Source organism: Mycetomoellerius zeteki, unplaced genomic scaffold (assembly GCF_001594055.1).
Source record: "Mycetomoellerius zeteki isolate Tzet28-1 unplaced genomic scaffold, Tzet1.0 scaffold223, whole genome shotgun sequence".
Taxonomy (NCBI): Eukaryota; Metazoa; Arthropoda; class Insecta; order Hymenoptera; family Formicidae; genus Mycetomoellerius; species Mycetomoellerius zeteki.
The window spans coordinates 288,042-308,644 of record NW_017257198.1 but is presented as its reverse complement, the minus strand read 5'-3'; the positions used below and the strand labels follow the sequence as shown (position 1 = coordinate 308,644).

The 20,603-nt window shown below is 28.8% G+C and overlaps 1 protein-coding gene across 1 annotated transcript; it reads right to left on the bottom strand.

The window, feature by feature from the left end:
- Positions 1-8,493: 8,493 nt before the first annotated feature.
- Positions 8,494-19,450, bottom strand: LOC108723124 (xanthine dehydrogenase-like). The gene is made up of 16 exons (XM_018448622.1): positions 19,275-19,450; positions 18,892-19,023; positions 18,390-18,540; positions 17,991-18,201; positions 16,736-17,265; positions 16,329-16,626; positions 14,137-14,655; positions 13,431-13,614; positions 12,339-12,635; positions 11,500-11,944; positions 11,060-11,188; positions 10,402-10,532; positions 9,822-10,071; positions 9,603-9,699; positions 9,163-9,270; positions 8,494-8,579 (listed from the first exon to the last, which is right to left on the bottom strand). Exons 1-16 carry the CDS (start codon positions 19,376-19,378, stop codon positions 8,494-8,496), a joined length of 3,672 nt encoding a protein of 1,223 aa, XP_018304124.1. The 5' UTR covers positions 19,379-19,450.
- Between the last annotated feature and the right edge of the window lie 1,153 nt (positions 19,451-20,603).

Here is a 20,603-nt window from a genome sequence, read left to right as displayed (position 1 = left end):
TATATTTGGACGCATATATGCATCAATTTAATAAAAATATACTGATAAATGTATGTACAACATTCCATACATCCGTTGCCTTGAAATGGATAAGTTATTACAGATTAGGATAAACTTAATTCTGAATGCATCTTCATTGTGGAATTTACTGTGCATGCACTGTTTAATTTATAATATCACGTTACACCTAGTTTGAGTTATTTTTAGTCCTTCCTATAAGTCGCCTCTGTTACTCAATATCTCGTTAATGTAAAACTAAAACAATAAAGTAGAACTATTTCATTCAAGAAAATTATTAAAGGCTCAAATTTTGTTTATTAATTGTAAGTTAATGCGAATACTTATACATATATATATATATAATAAGTAATCCAAGCTCAATTCAATTGATACTAAATAATTCAATCTCAAAAATATGATAAAGAATAGGTTGATTCGATGTGGTCTTTTTTTTAACATGTTTTACATTAAAATATACAGCATGTTTGATAATTCTGTTGACAACGCTCGTGGGCAGGTAGAGCGGACTAAACTGAGTCGAAAAGTCCCCTACCATTTTGCAATTTTCGCAATAGTAACAAGATATTGATTATTAAAAATGGCCGAATATTGGTCTTCAATGATTTTTCACTCAAATACTATCAACTTTACAGAAGAACAGTAAGAGACAAATATTGTATATTTTTTTCTCATAGAGTTCTAAGAATTTTTTCAGAATTTTTTATCAACTTTTTAGTACTGCATTTCCTTATTGGCAACTATTTTTATCAACATGTGAGGAAATACGGTATTAAAAAATTCTGAAAACGTTTTTAGAACTTTATAAGAAGAAAATAAACAATTTTTGTTTCTTATTATTTTTCTAAGTAAGTAAAGTTGATTTAAATAAAAAATTATTGAAAACCAATATTCAGCGATTGTTAATGATTAATATCTTGTTAACTATTGCGAAAATTACAAAATGATACAGGACCTTTCGATTCAATTTAGTCCGCTCTACCTGTCCACAAGCGTTGTCAGCAGAATTATCAAACACTTTGTATATTACGTCTTAACGCACTTGGAAATAAAAAGAAAAGATAATAAAGTATTCGTATTTTTTAAATAAATGAAATACAGTAACTTAAAAAATTTAAATATATATTTACATATATAGTAATTAAAGTAAATGAAATTGTTGTCTATAGATATTATAATATAGAACAGTGCGTGTTACAGTACAATAAGTAAGGTAAACGTCCCAGTGTCCGAACACTTACACAAAATTTATTATCAATCACAAATGCTTTTTTATTACAGTATTATAATTTAATTGCATTTAAAGACTGCAATTAAGTTATAATATTACGTTTTAAAAAGCGTATTTGAGATTTTAATATTAAATAAATAAAGTGTTATGTAAATGGACATAGGTTATCCGAACATAGGTACATGTCCAGTCACTGGGATCGGACAGTACCTATGTCCGGACAGTTACATAAATCTATATTTATTTAAATTAATATTATTCTCAAATGCTTTTTACCTTAAAGATCAATTTGAATTAATTTTTTTTGTCATTAAACATCTGTTTATATTATTATTTTTCGTCAGCATACTAATTTTCTAATTGTAGTCGGACACTGGGATAATTATGTCTCACGGTCTCAGTGTCCGACCGGCTTGTCCGGTCACCGATACATTGACGCATTCTATTATTATATTTACTCGAATATTTTAATTAATAATTGATATAAGCGGATTCAAATAATTTTTCCTTGCTCAAGGGAGTCTTGAGTTTTCAAATAAATACAAATATTTATGTTAAAAACCTTTTTGATATTATAAATTGTATTATTTATGAGAACCTAACGCTTAAACGTCCGGCTACTGGGACATTTACCTTATAGTTTTATTATTCTTTCTGTCTATCCTATTCTGTCAAATCTTCATTCAGGATTAAATTTTATTTAAGTTGGTGCAGAGAAAAGCAATATACATACACAGATATGTATAATTCATACTGTTTCCAAAGTTTTCAATCTTTGTATTGTTTATTTGAATATATGTTACTAATGAAATAACAAATATTTTAATGTAGCGCATTTGTCGTACAATTTATTAATCTCGCTTTTTTATAAAAGATAATTTACGATTATTAATTATTACTATTTATCTCAATGCACTTACTTTAGCCTAATCGTTCATAACTTATCCATACGTAGTAACTGGATTTTATACCAGTTAAAGTAGTAACATGATGTAAGATCCAATATATTATACATTTTGTCAAGAAATAGGAGAATTTTATCTCGTAATTATTTTAAAATCGCGTTCAGAGTTAATTTGTATGACTTAAAATACTTAATTTTGAAATAATAAATTATACAAAAAATCATTTTAATAGTATACAAAATACGACAGGGATGTATTTATTGATATATAGACGTGAAGGAAAATTATCCCTTTCGGATCTTACATCATTCAACTGAATTTCTCATCTCCGCATGCTTTGAGATGAGATTCAGCAACGAGTCGTTCGAATCGTTAAAAATATGTACACACACACACACATGGGCTTTGAATTTTATTATATATAAAATATATTTACTTATATTTTTAATTTTAAATAAACGTGAATAGAGAATAACGCGATTAACATTTATTCGTATTAATGGAATTATTATTATTATTATTATTAATGATAATTGTTTATATTAATATTTAGTCAATTTCATTAATATGGTAGCCCCTTCGCGACGCGTTCGTGTTTCGCGCATCGTACGAAAGCGTAAAATCTTACGCTTATTGCCGACGATGTTAATCGGCAGCAGTCGGCAGCAAAAAGGAGTATTTCTCCTTGTTGTCGATTTCTGGCATATAAAGCCAGAATATTGGCCAGGAACAACAAAAGGTGAGTTCAATCTGGCTAGAAAAAAGAAGAGGATCTGTACGAGGTAGGTTGGTATGTAATACCAACCAAATAAGTTTCTAAAAGGTATAAACTGAATATTCGGGAGGGTAACTTGCTCGCAAATTGCGAGTTCTTATATTTTTGAATTATTATTCTTATATTTTATGAATTATTTAAAATACAAAAAAAAGACAGGGCTAATGAGCGTCAGCACGGATAATCAAGCGCTAGTTTTGTAGATTTTTTTTAATCTACAAAACTTGATTATCTGCGCTGACTCTCATTAGCTCTGTTATTTGTTAATGTTGTTGTATTTTAAAGATTGAAAACCTATTTTAATTATTACTATTTATTACTTATTTATTATCGCGATTAGTATGATCGCGATTACGTCATCACGCTGAATTTATCAGTATGCGGTAGGACATGGTTAGGCATTGGCTGCATTCAGTAGAGAAAGCAGCTTTGCAACTGTTATCAAATTCTTCAATATGATTGGTTTATACACTTAAATCCATAAGGAACCAAAGCAAGAACCAATCGTATTAAAGAATTTTGCAACAATTGAAAAGCTACTTTCTCTAATGAATGCAGCCATTAACGTATTATATTCGCGCAATATATAACGTATTATATTGCACATTTATGAAGTAGGTAATGTAGGTAGGAATACACGGAGATAGGTATACCCGAATAGGCACAAATCAATGAAAATACGAGTAGATAGGACAATAAGTATGGACAGGTAGGAATAAACACATTATATACATACTTGATAATTGGAAAGGAAGGATTAAAAACTGAATAAAATTTTAAATTAATTTTAAGTTTTATTTAATTAGGGAAGATTAGATTCAAATGTAACACGGGTAAATTGTAACACTTATATAAAAAAACGTTATAAACAAAATATGCAAATGTAAGGAAGAGAGAGATAGAAATTTGTAATAAATATATTATAAACTTCTATCTCTTCCTTACGCTTTGCTATTTTGTTTATAATGGTTTTTATGTGTTACAGCTTACCTGTGTTACTTTTGATCCCAGTCTTTCCTCTCTCTATCAACATCTCGTTCCAATTATCAAATATGAAAATTAAACAAATTAATTTCAAATTTTATTGACTTTTCAGCCTAAAATTAAACTTTTTTTTATAAAATTCTATACACGTACAAATTATGTAACGCGTTAATATTGTAATTAATTATATTGTAAATAAATGTATGTACTTATAATAGTATTAGGTATGTAATATAAAATTTATATAAACTATGTCCAGGTAAATGCCATCATATATACTTACTTTTGTAATTTACACAACGATTACTAATAAGTTATACATTTTTACTGGATATATATATATCCGTATTGAGTATCTATTTAATACAGATAGCATTTATCTTGTCGTAGTAAACCAAATTGTTGCGTAATTGATGTAAATTATACGAAATCGATGAAAAATTGTTTATTGATTTAATAAGTTTGATAAATATTTAATTTTGAAACTTTTTAAATTTGGATTTTATTTTGAATATCAAAAAGTCATTAATAATTTTAAGTTACTTCTAATTAAAAATTTGATGTTTAGAATAATCATCAATTTTTCTTTGTATTAAACTATAGTATACAAACTTATTAAATAAGTCAAAATGATTGGAGCTTTCACTGAGGCAATGGTTAAATATTAACTTCTTGTTTGCTTTTCGACATTTACATTTTTAATATTATAGAATTACAAGTATATTTTAGTGATCAATTTATTATATGCAAAGGCCTTATTTCAGGCTGTCCTTCGCGTCAATGGATGCCAGTGATTGCGTACTTTATACCGATGGAAAGTTGAAATTATTTTCATCATGGAGAGTTACTTCTCGTCGCTTTTCGTAAAGTCCATTCGCGAAGTTTAGTTTGATGTCTCTTCGGAGATTCTTGTATAGGATTGGAATTAATTCCGGGTTTTCTCGTCTGCAGTTACTGGAAGTAATAAAATTGCTATATATTTTAAAGTCAAGTTGCGAAATTATAATTCAGTGGTATATTTTAGCATACAATTTTCGTCGCTTTCTTTGTTTATTAAATGTTCTCCCACTAGTAATAATAGTGTTATTAATAGTACTGTCTTATTAATAACAATAGCAATTTAATATTATACGATTAATATGGATATATAATGATTTGGATTTTTTAAATCCAAATTATTAAGTAAATAAATTTAAGTTTTATACAAATAATTTGCTTATTTTTCGATGATTGCTCTAACCAAAATATGGTTATGAATGTGTATATTTAACTTTCTAACTGTTATTTTTAAAATTATTTTTAGGTGTCGGACATCCCGCCATTCCAGAATGTTATTAATTTTTAATTTATATGTATATATACTTTTCTATGATAAAATACATGCAGATATTATGAGATTATATGTATTTAACAAATTTTGATCTTTGTCAATTTAGATAATTTTTACTAAATACTTCATATTTTTTTAACGATGTATCATGATTACATGAATTTAATTAAAAATGTGTGAGTACAAAAAATTCGAGATAAATCGAATGGGTACCCTCATATTAACGGGATATTAATAATTAAAATTTTTGAAAAATACAGAAAAATAAGGAATTGTTAAATTTTTTATATAATAAATTTTTCAGTATAAATGTTCTTTAAAATTCCGTTATTATCGGGTTCGACTTATCTCGAATAGTTAGTACCCGAGAAACTTTTGTATCCATACATATAAAAAATTACAATAACGCATGTATTTTATTAGTATTAAATATATTCCTCTTCGTAACCACTATTCCATAAGGAAATCATTCTATCCGCTTATTTTTAATAAGAGATGGTTTTTAGTAATGTGTAGCAGAACATATTTTTTCGCGAATTTTAATATTAAATAAAAATGTTAATTGTAATTGACATTCTACCAAAATTATTACTATCGTAAGTAGTCTGAAAGATTCGGAATTCACACTTTCCTATAACAAGACCGCTAGTGTTTGACAGATTGCTTAACTTTTCTTTACAAATGGATCTTGAGAATTTGACGTAAAATCAGAATACATTAAGTTCGCTCTCCACTATGAAGATTGTTCTTTTTTGTATCGGATGCTAACCAGCATACCACAAGGCGGAAGGACCTTGATGTGATCCAATTATTGGGATAGTTATCTTGAACGCGATGAAAGTGCTGTCATAAATATATTAATGACTTTTTATCGCGATATTAATAAGTTTTATAATTGCAAGTTAATAATTAATAGTAAATATGCTCTAATTGTTGTTAGTATTTCATTCCGAGTTTATTAATATTTTATTAAACATTGGTTTAAAAGTTTTTGTTATTGTGTACATTTTCGACGTTTTCGTATGATCCCGTATTATTAAATTTACTTTACTATCGTAAGTAGTCTGAAAGATTCGGAATTCACACTTTCCTATAACAAGACCGCTAGTGTTTGACAGATTGCTTAACTTTTCTTTACAAATGGATCTTGAGAATTTGACGTAAAATCAGAATACATTAAGTTCGCTCTCCACTATGAAGATTGTTCTTTTTTGTATCGGATGCTAACCAGCATACCACAAGGCGGAAGGACCTTGATGTGATCCAATTATTGGGATAGTTATCTTGAACGCGATGAAAGTGCTGTCATAAATATATTAATGACTTTTTATCGCGATATTAATAAGTTTTATAATTGCAAGTTAATAATTAATAGTAAATATGCTCTAATTGTTGTTAGTATTTCATTCCGAGTTTATTAATATTTTATTAAACATTGGTTTAAAAGTTTTTGTTATTGTGTACATTTTCGACGTTTTCGTATGATCCCGTATTATTAAATTTACTTAATTATGCTCCTATAATATAATTTTTATTATATTTTTAACAGTATTTGTAATTATACATTGTATTATAAACAATTATTATTAAATGTATAAAGGATTACATTAAAAAATAATATTACAAAAAGATATAAAAAAATTATGTCATACGATTGCTAATTATTTCATTGTATTTCGTTAATCATAATGCAATATGATTAGCAAAATACAATAAAATAATTAGACATAAAAATAAAAAATAAATTAAAAACATATTCACCTGCAAAAGCGGACTACTAAATTTGTTAGTAGCTCGTTTTTTTTGCGGATGAATATACTTACAAAAGATCCGCCGATAAATCGGCGGGGGTGGTGGAGGGCCTCTAGCTCGTTTTTACTAAATTAAACCTTATTTGACGATATACGATTGGAAAAGTTTAAAGTGTATTCAAAATCTCTACAATTGTTAGTAATTATAGAGACTTTAGAATATATTTACATACTAGTAATTATGGTAAAAACGAGCTAAAAATTTGCATTAAAAAACATAAATTCGTAATTCCATTTTTATGGAAAAAATAAATTCATATGAAATTATTTAAAGCACTCGAAGATCCAGCTTTGACCGATATAAGCATTGCATCATACTTATTGCATTTTTTTAAATTTTATTATGTTACTTTTTTTTACGCTGGATATCGATATTAAGTATTGTATTGTTGATAAACTTTACGTACGAGAAACCTTACGTACTAGGCCACACTCAATTAACATAAGATTTTCAAACGTTTCAAACTTTTAATATGACAAAATATTTATAATCTTTAAAAACACAAATATCATAATTATTAACTTAAAAAAAAGAAGGAATGAGCACATTATCAGGTACTACCTTAAAGCAATATGGAGTATATAACCTAATATCTCCTCATAACTTACCAATAAAATATATAATAATACAAAATTGTGCAAAGATTGAAACTCATCACATTCGCTGTTACAACATTACCTATCACACACAGAAGCTCCAAACTTTATATTTATTACTATTATAACGAACTGAATTTTTGAAACCTTGTGCTCATTACCTTATTTTTTAACATGATGTGACTTCGAATGTGAGCGTGGTATGGCAAACAGCGCACTGATCTATCATGCCAGAGGTTCCGGGTTCGATCCCAATAGGAACTAAAATGTTTGCGCTCGTATCTTCTCTCAGAAAAGGCCGGCAACCTCCCGAGAGTATCCTTGCCCACAGAAATACCTCTCAAAAGAATCCGCCGTTCGAAACCGGCATTAAAACTGATCCTATATACTTGTGACAATTAAATAAGCGTGCATACCACAAGCATATGAGAGAGGTGTAACACAGGCTAGAGGCTTAATGTAAGAAGAAGAAAAAGTATTCGATTTTCTGATGATCATTGAAAACCTAGCTTATATTAGCGTTCAATAGCCTAGTCGAACACAAAAATTTTCATATGGTAGCATTTTAGGGTTAAAGGAGTTTAATGGAGAAAATTTTTTAAATATTACCGTAAGTGAGAAGAGACGTGAATTAGCAGTTTTAAAAACATTTAATTGATCAAATCATCGTAATTCAATTGTTACTATAAAAGTTCTCGTATTAACAAAACGTGAATACTTAAATCAAATTTAATTAACAAAATTTTTTAATTATACTACTTATATAGCAATACTTACATAGCAATTAAAAGGCTAACAGAATACAAATTTATTTCAAGCATCAGTTTCTTTGAGAACGATTCCTATATTTGTTCCATTTCCATAAACTTTATCATGTTTTCGCCAGTTAAACTAGTCAAAAGTATACGTTCGGTAGTACACGGTCCATCTGCAAATATAACAAGTTACATTTTAAATATTATTATATATTTTTTATATTATTATATTATTTTTATTATTATATTATTTTTTATTCATAAATGAGAATATTGTATATTTCTCTTAGGAATACTATAAAAATGTTAAATATTTCTTAATCAGTAATGAACACTGATAAATAAACTGCCTTCTTAAAATTCTAAATGTTTCCATACAATTTTACGCACTTTTTTCAATTAAAAATTTCATACCTACACCCAGAGACAGTTTCTTCAATTCAAAGAAATGTTTCTTTGTTATACAGTTAAAGAAAAAATTTCTTTGATATGAACATCATTTCTTTGATTATTTTATTATTATTTTATTATATTATTTTATTATTTTTATATTATTATATAATTTCCTTTTGGACTCTCGTAAAAGTATTTAAAAAATGTTTTTTAAATATAAGCACTAAATTAAAGTATAGTGGTAATTAAATGATTAGTACTTGTTGCAAAAAATGTATATAATAATTCCAACTTAAGTTAGAAGATTTATGTTGTATGTTGAATTGTCAAGGAGATACGAATGTATATTTTCTTAAAACTTACCCAGTTGATACCATTCCGTATTCCCTGCATCTAATCTAGCGGAATTCAATGCGTAGCGAAATGCTATTGGAATCACGTAACTCATACAAAGCGATGATTCATCGATTGCTGCAAACATATTTTCAGTATTAATCAAATACATCAATCGTTTAATATTCCTGATTCTGATATCCTTAGCAAAAAGCTCTTTTCATTTTGATTAAATTGTTTATTAATTTTCTTAACAAATTAAATAATTGAAAAGAGCGCTTGTAAATCGATTAAATTTTGGATTTGAAAACTTTTCTAAAAGAATTTCTGGGAATTTTTTGATTCTATAGACAAAAATGTAGAAAATATTCTAGATTTTTTGTAGTGTACAAAAGTAATTAATTATTTTTGCAATATAAAAAATAAAATCTTGAATCATATTCAAATTTCAATAAGTGTTTGGATCTTACACATTGAACCGTAGATACCGATTGCGTTGTTCGAGTAATTGCGTAGGTATACGCGGAAATCTTCAGGAATATCCTTCGCTCCTGGTGGCTTATAATTCTATGACAATAATCAAATACTTTAAACAATTTAATTATGTACTTTTAGGACAATCTCGGTGAATCGAAGTAGTTGAGTCTTGGCGATATTAGTTGTATCGAAATTTGATAAAGTTAACGTACCCATGATCTGTTATTCATTAATACTCCTGTATCAGGATCGTATACCAGATCCTCAAAAGTCCAGTATCCTATTCCCATCACAAAAGCTCCCTCCACCTGACTGATGTCGATTTCGGGATTCAAGCTTACACCACCATCAATCATCAAATCAGCCCTCCTGATAATGTGCTGACCGGTCAGCACATCGATTTCTACTTCGGCAATGCTAACACCGTAAAGGGAGTAAGACTTCGTTTGCTCAGTCCCCAACCTGCCAAGGTATATACGTATAAACGAAATGTATTATGTAATAATTAATAATTTGTGTAGTATCTATTCCCACTACATAAATTCAAAGTTTAAATTTATTTATCTTTTCAAATCTTTCCAAAACCACATGGTAAATGCTTTTATTACTAATTGGAAATGCAAATGGAATATATTTAAACTGCGTTTTTGCATTGTACAACTTATATTAAGCAAAAGATGAAATAAATGTTTCTGCCTAATGGAAGTACAATATTTTTGGAAAGTATTTGCTTTATGATATCGTGTGACATAAGATTCACTGACATATCAAATATGATTTAATGATATTTACACATAATGTTCACATAAATCAATGCCATTTTGATATGCTGTAAAAACAAGATCCTTCCATGTCGGATTTTCCATTTCTTTTCTTATCGGTTCAAGTCTCTTCAAAATCCGATTACAAACTTGAATTGTTGCCTGAAATAAATGTAATAATGATGTCATCATCAAGTGTCTTACGTTATGTATGCAGGGTGAAAGAAAAATCCTGGACCGCTGAAATATCTGGAAAATAAAGCATTTTTGGGAAAAATGATACAGACAAAAATTATAGGATTTAAAAAGGTCTATTTACTGATCACATCTGTTTGATTTTGGGTGGCATCGCCAAGATCAGGTCAAGATCAAAATGATCTTTGTTGTAGTGTTTTAAAAAGCTCTTGACATCAGCTATTAGATTCTGGAATCAAAATTAGTATCCTGTTTAAAAAAATCGGTGTGGTCTTGGTCTGACTTTGGCAACGTCACCTAAAGTTAAACAGATGTGATCAGTCAGTATAAGATCTTTTTAAACCCTACAACTTTTGTCTGAATTATTTTTCCCAAAAATGCTTTGTTTTTTTCGATATTTGCCGATTCGGGACTTCTTATTCACTCTTATATATGTGTTACGTTATGTATATATGACACTGTCTTTCAGTGATGGAGACAAATTAAATTCTTACGAATCCGCAGTTTTCTACAGTTATGTTATTTCCTGTAGTTGACTTGTTGGGAGCCGTCAAATTATTACTTCCTTTAACAGAGATTATTTCGATATCTATATTCAATGTATGAGCTGCTACTTGGGCGATCTAGTGTACAAAAATTATTTTCAAGTTGACAGAAATGTAAATCGTCTTATATATTAAATCGAACTTTTTCCAATTTTAATAAATTTATAAGATAATTAATCTGTATCTAAAATATAGAAAATATGTATCAAGAATGAATAGTATTAATATCTAGAAATCTCAAATAAAATAAAGTTTCTCATTCTAATTTTTTAAAATAGAAACCTAAATTCGAGGAATAGAATTTTTAAATATAATTTTCTATTAGTTTATGGATAATTAGATGAAAAGCATGAAAAAACTTGCGTGGATAAACTACTGCATTTTCATACCTTCGTATTTATACCTTGATCGATCTCAATTCCGCTATGCGTCACGCATATCGAACCATCTCGAGCGCAAATCGACACCTTTGCATCGAATTGTCCTTTATAATTGTTCGTTATCAAGTACTTCATCAATACCATGGCAATTCCCTTTTTCTTCCACCGATTTTCGAAGTTGTATTCACTAATAAAATTTTTTCTCTTCTCGTAGTTGCTCATATTCGACAAATCTTTTATCATAGGTTCTAATGCAATTTTATCCACTTCATTCATATTCGCCAATCTGACCGCTACTGGATCCTTGTTCGTCACTTTTGCAATGTGCTCCATTATATTTTCCATTATAGCCACTGCTTCTGTAGACCCTGATGCCTGACAAAACGTGTTTGACGGTAAATCGGTTCTCACATCGAATCCGTTGAACGTCCAAGTATCAGTTAAATAACAGCTTCTAACGATAAAAGATCGTTTGTAAGTATGTTTAATTAAAAACGAATGATTAAATACAATGGAGTATTTTCAAATTTGATTTAGTTAATTACTGTTAATAATTAGAAAATTATTTTATCACAATTAATTAAAGTAATTTTTTTTATTAACATTAGTATTAGAATTTTTTCTTTTTTTGAATGTTTCAAATTTCTGTTCAATATAGGATAAAAATAGTTTAATTTATTATAGTATCTCCTTCTGCTTAAAAAATTGCCACTCGATTTTAAAACGTTGTGCACAGAAAATGTAATAAACAAATTTTAGTATTAGAAAAGTGTCTTATTACAATACATTATTATGATAAATTTTTTAATTTAAAATTTTCGTTTATATTACATGTTATATTTCAATACCTTTCCATGTAGGAAGCTATCATGGCTGCTTGTGGTTCATTGAAACTAGAACCGCAGTTACTCCAGTGTTTCGAGTTGAGATATTGTATAATTCCGTCATTGCTTACTCCGATCTCATATTCTTGACGCGTAGAATATCTCTTTCCTATCGATTGCATATTGCTCTCCATCGTCATGATGAGTCGCGCTGGACGTCTCAGTTTATAACATACCAATGCGCAAGCACACGAAATTTGCGCGTTGCGTGAGATTTTCGATCCGTACGAACCGCCAAGTCGATTGACATGCACATTAACGCTAAAAAACATTACATTCACACGATTAGTGCTAAGTTTATTTTACAAAATACATTTTTCTAATATTATTTTATTTACTTATTATTGCTTATTTAGTTTATTTTATTTTATAAGAAAAAAGAAATAATTTACTTCTCATTTTATATTATACAAATAATTTTGACTTTTACTTGAAGTAACCTCTTTTTAACTTTTCATGACTTGATAATTTGAACGATATTGATATTGACAATAGAGACATTATTGAGTAGTCACAAGCTACGATGTTTTTGTAGCTCGATGTTTTTGTTTGAAAAGGATAGTTATGTATAATGATATGATTCATATACTTTATTACATTATGTAAAATTGCATACTTAATAATTTGTGCAAAAATTACACAATTTATATCAGAAATATTACAAATATTACAAATATTCTGTTTTATAGAAACTAGTACTTTTACTTCTAATTGTATAAATATGTCTTTATATTCGAAGGATAACTATGATAACAATAATGCATTTTATAATTTTATATAAATGTTCTAATTTTTGTAATATATATAATACTTTAATGGTAATATTACACATAATATTGGTATTTTTAAATTCGTAAGAATTATTATCAACTTTATTTTCAACTTTACTTACATATGTGAATAAGACACGTTTTTAATAGTGGATTTAAAAAAATATTTCACTATATATAATTGTTACAGTTTTTAACGCTATTACAGTGTAAATTACATTATTCCAATTGGACTAATGTAATTAATTTTGACACAGAAGAGATTGACTATAGATTAATGAGTTACCTATTATTTCGAACCTTAAGACAATTAGCGATCGATACTTGAATGAGATCTATCCATTGTGACGATGGATAGACATCCATACTATCCTCCACAGGAATACATACACAAGATTGAGGCTCAAGAGTATGATGATATTGACTACCGCACTGAAAGACGCCCTTTATTACGTGGTGAATATCGGTTCCTATAAAAATATTAAAATGATCTTTTTCAATATATTTTGTAATTATGAGGTAACTATTCACTTTAGCAAAGTTACCTCTATTGAATATGACCTTGACGTAGAGTGACCAGATCTAATCTAGATAAACTAGGACATTACTGATTGAGTAGTAGTACAAAAGTAGATAAGTAAGGACGTAAGAGATAAGGACATTTATTTATTCTCTGTCTAATCTTTCATGACCAATACTTTATTAACTTTTAACGAATAAAACTTCCGAAGGCCTCTCAGCAGAATGCTCTCGACAACGTACGTCAAGATCAAGATCATTAGAGATGATTTACCTAAACTGAATAATTACAACATTTTTAATAATTAATAATTTGTACTATTTCGCAAGTTTGCAATGTGCAGCTTATTCTATATTTTTTTAGCAAAACTTGAAACATACATTTACTGCTATTTTTTTCTGATAATTACAATCAAAAGGAAAACAATTTAATGAAATGTTATTAAATCTGTCGTTTTTTTATCAATTTTTACCTTTCCTCTTTGCTGGAATATTAGTACTTTGCCTGATTCTTGTATTGTCCTGCGAATTTAGAGCATCTTCAATATTTATCACCGGCTTCGTTTTCAGAGGTTCGTTATATGTAATTTGTACCAATTTTGCAGCCTCATTCGCTAAATTATGCGTTTCCGCGACGATTACGCCAACTGGCTGGCCGGCATACAAAACATCCTTTTCGGCGAAGAGCAACTCATCTTCTGGTAAGGACATCAACTTGCTGGCGGCAGAAATACATAGGTTCTTCCCCGGTATATGTTCGGCGTTGAAGAATGTTATTACGCCCTCCATTTTTAACGCGTTGCTTGCATCTATACTCTCGATCTTACCATTACCGATTTCGGTGAGGACAAAGGCACAAAACACTTCTTTAAGATATGGACCCACATCATTGCAATAACGGACTTCGCCTGATGTCTGTTCAAAAGCTTCTAACTTTGGCATAGGCTTACTCACTGGCCATATGTCCTCATTTGTGTCGTATTCTTGCTTACCTAAGAAAATTGTGTTTTTTATATATATAATTTCGAACAATCAGTCGAAAACATTACGAGCTTTTTATACATAAATCAATATTAAACGGCTAAAATATTAAATATTTCAGTATTTCTTTAATATCAAAATCATCAAGATCATTAAGCAAGTTAATTAGCAAAAAATATTTTATTATAGTTAGTTTTAAATAGTTTTAAAAAGCTCTCGAGGTAAGCTACAAGAAAATGTAATGAAAAATAGGGGGTTCCGTTTAAAAAAATCAACGTGACCTTGACCTGGCCTTGACGATGGCACCCAAGATCAAACTCATTTCGCCAGTAAATAGATTTTTTGAAACCCTACAACTTTTATCTGAAACACTATTTCGTAAAGTGCTTAGTTTTCGAGATATTTCGTCGTCCCGGTACTTTTTATACACTCTGTACATAATATAAGAATAAGATTAAGATACATTTCGGAAACAACTGGAATGTACCTTCTAATGATGTTAATTACAAACATATCCTCCCCACTCTGGATTTGAATTCTCTTCTACAGGTAGTTTGTACACGACTTCCATACTGAAGAGGTCTCAGATCCCGAATAGGAACGTTTGCAGTTAGAGGAAAGTCGCCAATACTGATATAGATCTCCTAAAATGACACCCCCTTATTTCTCAGAAATTAACTGTTGCACTTTATTAATACTAATAAAATCATGATCTGTTTAGCTAATTAAAGAAGTACAAACTCATAATTCGTATATTTGTGGCTTGTTTCTATACCAAATCAGTTAAAAACGAATTCTACGAATGCGAAAATAAAATTTTTACGATTTTCTTTTGCAAATTGCGTGGTTTAAATAATAATAATTATATTATTGATAGTATTTTAAATCGTCATTTTAAATGCTTGTAGTTTCCTAAATCAGTTTTATTTATATTATTTTTTCTCTTAGTCTTTTTATAATACGATTTTAAATTTAAAATTGGGGTGCAACGTAAACCGCCACACCTATCTGTAAGACCATGAGCTAAGTTAATCTTTATAATGTTGTTTTATAGTATCAAATAAGTCTATTGGAGTTGAAGGCAATCGTGCATATATGGAAAAATTCTTGAAAAACTATTGCATTACATATTTGTATCTTGCAGAACAGCATAAAATAAATATATGCATATAATTCAATAAAAATGTTTTATAACGAAGTGAAAAGATTCTGTAAAATTTTATATACATTCATTTATAGATACTTTATATAGATAATGCTTGTAAAATAAAAAGAATATGAATACGTAGCATTACTGCCTACTGTGCCTCAGTTTTGGAGCCCATTTTGTCAGACGCTCATTTTTACTTACCTTACAAAAAAATTAATTATTGCAAAATTGCAAACAGTATTATAAAAACTGCATATACTATCTGATAGAAGACACTTTTCAGTTTGTACTTATGTTTTTAAAGTTTTGTTTTTATCTTTTGTTTAAGAAATATTGTCTAAAAACAAAGTGGTATGTCGGTATCGGCGACTTTCCTCTACTTTGTTCGAAAATATATTCTAATTGTTTGCGAAATATATATCTTATCGCTTATCGTCTCATAAAAATATTAATATTCACATGAACTGTGAAGATTTAAATAAATATTTATAATGGAAATGTCTACAAAAATATTCTGAACTTTATCATGTGTACCTAAAGAAAGACCTCGTTTTAACAAGGTGCCTCCGCTACGATAATTAGGATGTACATTCTCCGGTTTGATGCTTAACAAAAACTTGTAAAATAATCCTTCGGCGAGAGTCTTGCGAAATTTCGGCGAGTAATACGGGAGCTCATGATCTGGTTGTAGATCGGCATGCAACATTTCCATAATTGACTTCTGCGCTTTCTTGTCGAAGACAGATTTACCCACCAACACTTCCTCTGTATGTTTTGCGTGCAAAAAATGCTTGTTGATGCCAGTGAAGATGATGTTAGGCAACTCCAACACCTTTTTGAAAAATATAATAAATGTAAACAAATAAAACTTGAAGAAAATTGAAATATGAGTGAATAATTAATGATAAAGTAATATAAACGATTCGTAAAGATATTGTTACCTTGCCGTCATCGTCGAGTTTGAAGAGAAAGCCGGCGTCGACGTGACCACGAGCGTTCTGAGCTCTAGGCATAATCTTGTAGAATCTGCATACGTACTCGTTATCACGTAGCGGATATAACATAATCCTGTTGATAATTTTATGATCCATCTTAATATTCAGAAATTCATAAAGGAAAAAGCTTTGAAGCTCACTGGGACTTTTCTGGACAATTACATGAGCTCCGACAGATTCTAATATCAAATACAAATCGGATGGGAACTCATTGTGCTGGTATTTTATCATTAAATTCCCTGCTATGGTGCCAATATTTCGCACGGTAATGTTTGCAATCATTTCTGCATGCTGGGCCAACTGATTTAGATATTTAAATCCGATATCATTTGAATATTTCTGAAACGTCTCTATCGCGGTAGTAAGGGTTACATTTCCTCCTAGGACCAAACCAAAATCTGATTTTGAAATTTTATGCAAGTCTGGAACGCTGTTTACATCAATGTATATGTCTTTTTTGCTCGAACGATAGACACCTGCAAAATTAAATTTCCACAATGTTATTTATATATCAAGGTTAATAACATCTAGGTAGTAATATCTATATCAATTATTTTTATATTTAGATTAATGTAAGAATAAAGCAAAATTGAATGTGACATTGTAGAATAATTGAAATCGTTGAAACTTTTGGATTTTTAAAGTCTTGGTAAATCTTGGTATCATACAGAATTATTATTGTTTTCTGATAATTATTAACCAAACCAACACAGCACATTTGATTATAGAAAGATATGTAATAAACATAAAATATTTATGTAGATTTTTTAATTAAATGATGATAATATGAATACTTTAATTTTATCAGGGAGTCCGCCTCTTCATAATACAATATTACCCAAGTAAGAAATAATAATTATTGTGATTATTTGATTGATTATTTTAATCTTTGTCTTTTAATCGATGTCTTTTGCATTATCGTATATCAAAGATGATCAGCAAGCACAAATTTTGCTCCATTGATACATCAAAGATCAATAACCATCCATTATTGAGTCTCTATTGAGTGTCTATGACATCTGAGTCACTACATTACAAACACATATGAAAACCAACTCATTTTACCCGAGACTCAATTTTTTATATAATTAGCGCGAGTATATATATACCTATATATACTATATATAAATATACTATATATATTCCTATATATACTATATATTTGTTACTATATCTATACCATCTAATACAAAAAGATTACCATGTGCAGTATTTCCTCCATTTAATATATACGTTGCATTTGGGTTTTCCTCAAATATCGTAAATAAATCCTTGATCGTGTAAACTTTGTAGAAGTGTGCGTCCTTTAACTTTATGCTCAACATTGTGTTTCTATCAGAAAATTGCTTATCGTAACAACTACGTATACATGGCATTCCATATTTTTGACAAGCTTTGATCTTGTATAACTCCTGCGAAGCATATTTTATTATATTTACGACAGAATGAAAATAATATAAAAAGGGTTGGAACAGTCAAATAATCCTCATTACTGTAATAACAAAATGAAATGTTTCCTCCGAGCATAAAATAAAATTGGAAACGTAATTTCATAATAAAGATTAAATTTTAAAATCAAAATAAAACTTCACACAAGCACCTCAATGTCGCGAATGTCCTTCACCATTGATGGAGGTGCATCGGTGGCAAATCCTTTGAACGCATCTAAAATTGCACGATATCCGGTGCATCGACAAATGTTGCCATCAAATGAATTTTCGATCTGCTGCATAGACAAACCCTTTCCGAGACTGCAAAGTATATAAAACAATGTATTATAATGTAAAGTTCTTACTTTACAAACGTTAAATTATACTTAATTGTTATTTTTACTTGAACTATAGCAGTATTGTACGAGTTTATGCGTTATTTTAAGTTACAATTTGTTTCTTTATTATGGGATAATTACAGTTAATAGGGATTTCTTTTCTAATATATTTATATGTATGTTAATTTTTTTAAGGGTACTTTTTTGAATGCGACTTTGTTTCAACGCCCAACAATTCCGAAAGTATTTTATTATAAAGGAAGAAAAGTAATATGTCCGAAATATAATATTTCTTTAACATTAAAAATTAATTAGCAATTTTAATAATTCATACCTGTACATATTCATCACCATGCCGGGAGAGCAATATCCACATTGCGAGCCATTTTTTTTAGCAAGTATAGCTTGAATCGTATTGTATCCGACTCGCTTGTTACCTATACCTTCAATCGTGTTAATATTCCATCTGCGATATTATATGATATGAGATATTAATATTGACATATACTCGGTATACTCAGAAATAAAAAAATTCAATATAAAAGATGAAATAAATAAACATGAATGTAAAAAAAAGAGATTTTAACATTTTGATGAATAATTTCTTGTGTAGGAGAGGAGAGTTTCGCGGACGCTCATAATGTCATTACATAAATTATTAAGATTTCAATTAGAAATTAAGTTTGATTGTTTAGTTTCTCTTTAATACATACATACCCGTCACAGATCAGTATCGGTACAAGACAGGAATTTACACTTATTGTTTTGTCTTTGAATGTTACACTGACGATACAGGCACCGCATTCGCCTTCATAACACATCGCTTTTGTACCTCGAAATTTTGCATATTCGCGGATGAAGACAAGGAGGGTCGTGTCCACGGGTATACTATCATCGGATACTAGAAGCAATTTTACAATTTTAAAATTGACTGACAAAGTTCTCATTTAACATACACATTATTATTTTTTATTTCTAAAGCTCTCAATCACAGTTCTATCATGAAGTTTTATAATTTCTGTATAATGCGGTTTATATGATTAATTCTCCTACTAAACGTTATGGATTTTCACTGTATAATAAATAATTGTCATAGCTTCTGATATATTTTTTAAATATATTTGAACCTGGGGCTTCTTTATGTCATAATCTGTGTTATTTCACCTTTTTATGATATAATACAAAATTTTTCATTTACTTAATTACACATTTCATACAAAGAATACATACCCGAATAAGGTACTTCATTAATTTTAAAATTTATCTTGTTGTTGCTGGATCTAAACATATTAAATTAGGAAACAATGTTATCTTTAATGAAGAAGATATAGATAATATTTTGTAAAAATTTTTTTTGTTTTATATTAGGCAATAATATAAATAAATAAAGAACAATAAAATATTTTTTGTTGAAAGAAGAGATTTTGGATCTCTTCTTTCAACAAATATTATTAACGAAATTTCATTTTGAGTGTTTATCGTACCTACATTTCAATAGTTTTCGCATGTTATAAATTTTTGTCAAAGACTTACACTCTTGTTGTTTCCATTTTCACTCATCGATCGTGTCGAATTACCCTTCGTCTAAAGATATGGAGTACTTATTAAAACACTGTCTGTAGGAAACTACAGGGGCGCTGTCTAAAGATTGTCAAAATGGTAATGGTTAGATATTCGATGATAGAGTGTACTACAATTTTTTTCTAGTATACTTATTAAATATGCAACAATGCAATACTATACACAGAAATATCGTTGTGGAAAAAATCACATTTTTGAAAATGTCAGCATATGTACATTAATATATAAAATATTATAAATTTTGCACGTATTATTAAAGAAAAATTTGAGTGAAGGTTATTTGTCATGAAATTGATTAGCAAATATTTTTTACACCGAATATTTTATAATGTCCTGGATGAGCATAACATCATAAATGAATTCAGGACGTATAAATAATTCAAAATTTTCATGCAGACATATGTATTATTTAACCTTATTTCCGAATTATAAAGTTTCCGTATGTGTTTCACTAATTCTCGTTAC

What these genes read in the sequence shown, in the direction of transcription:
- LOC108723124 (XM_018448622.1), bottom strand. Translation starts at nt 19,378, where the DNA reads ATGTGTTATGAAGGCGAATGCGGTGCCTGTATCGTCAGTGTAACATTC. An exon ending in CTGTAGAAAACTGCGGATTC is followed by an intron (nt 10,533 to 11,059) that starts GTAAGAATTTAA and finishes CATTTATTTCAG; the next exon opens with GCAACAATTCAAGTTTGTAA. An exon ending in TAATGAATAACAGATCATGG is followed by an intron (nt 9,700 to 9,821) that starts GTACGTTAACTT and finishes TTATTGTCATAG; the next exon opens with AATTATAAGCCACCAGGAGC.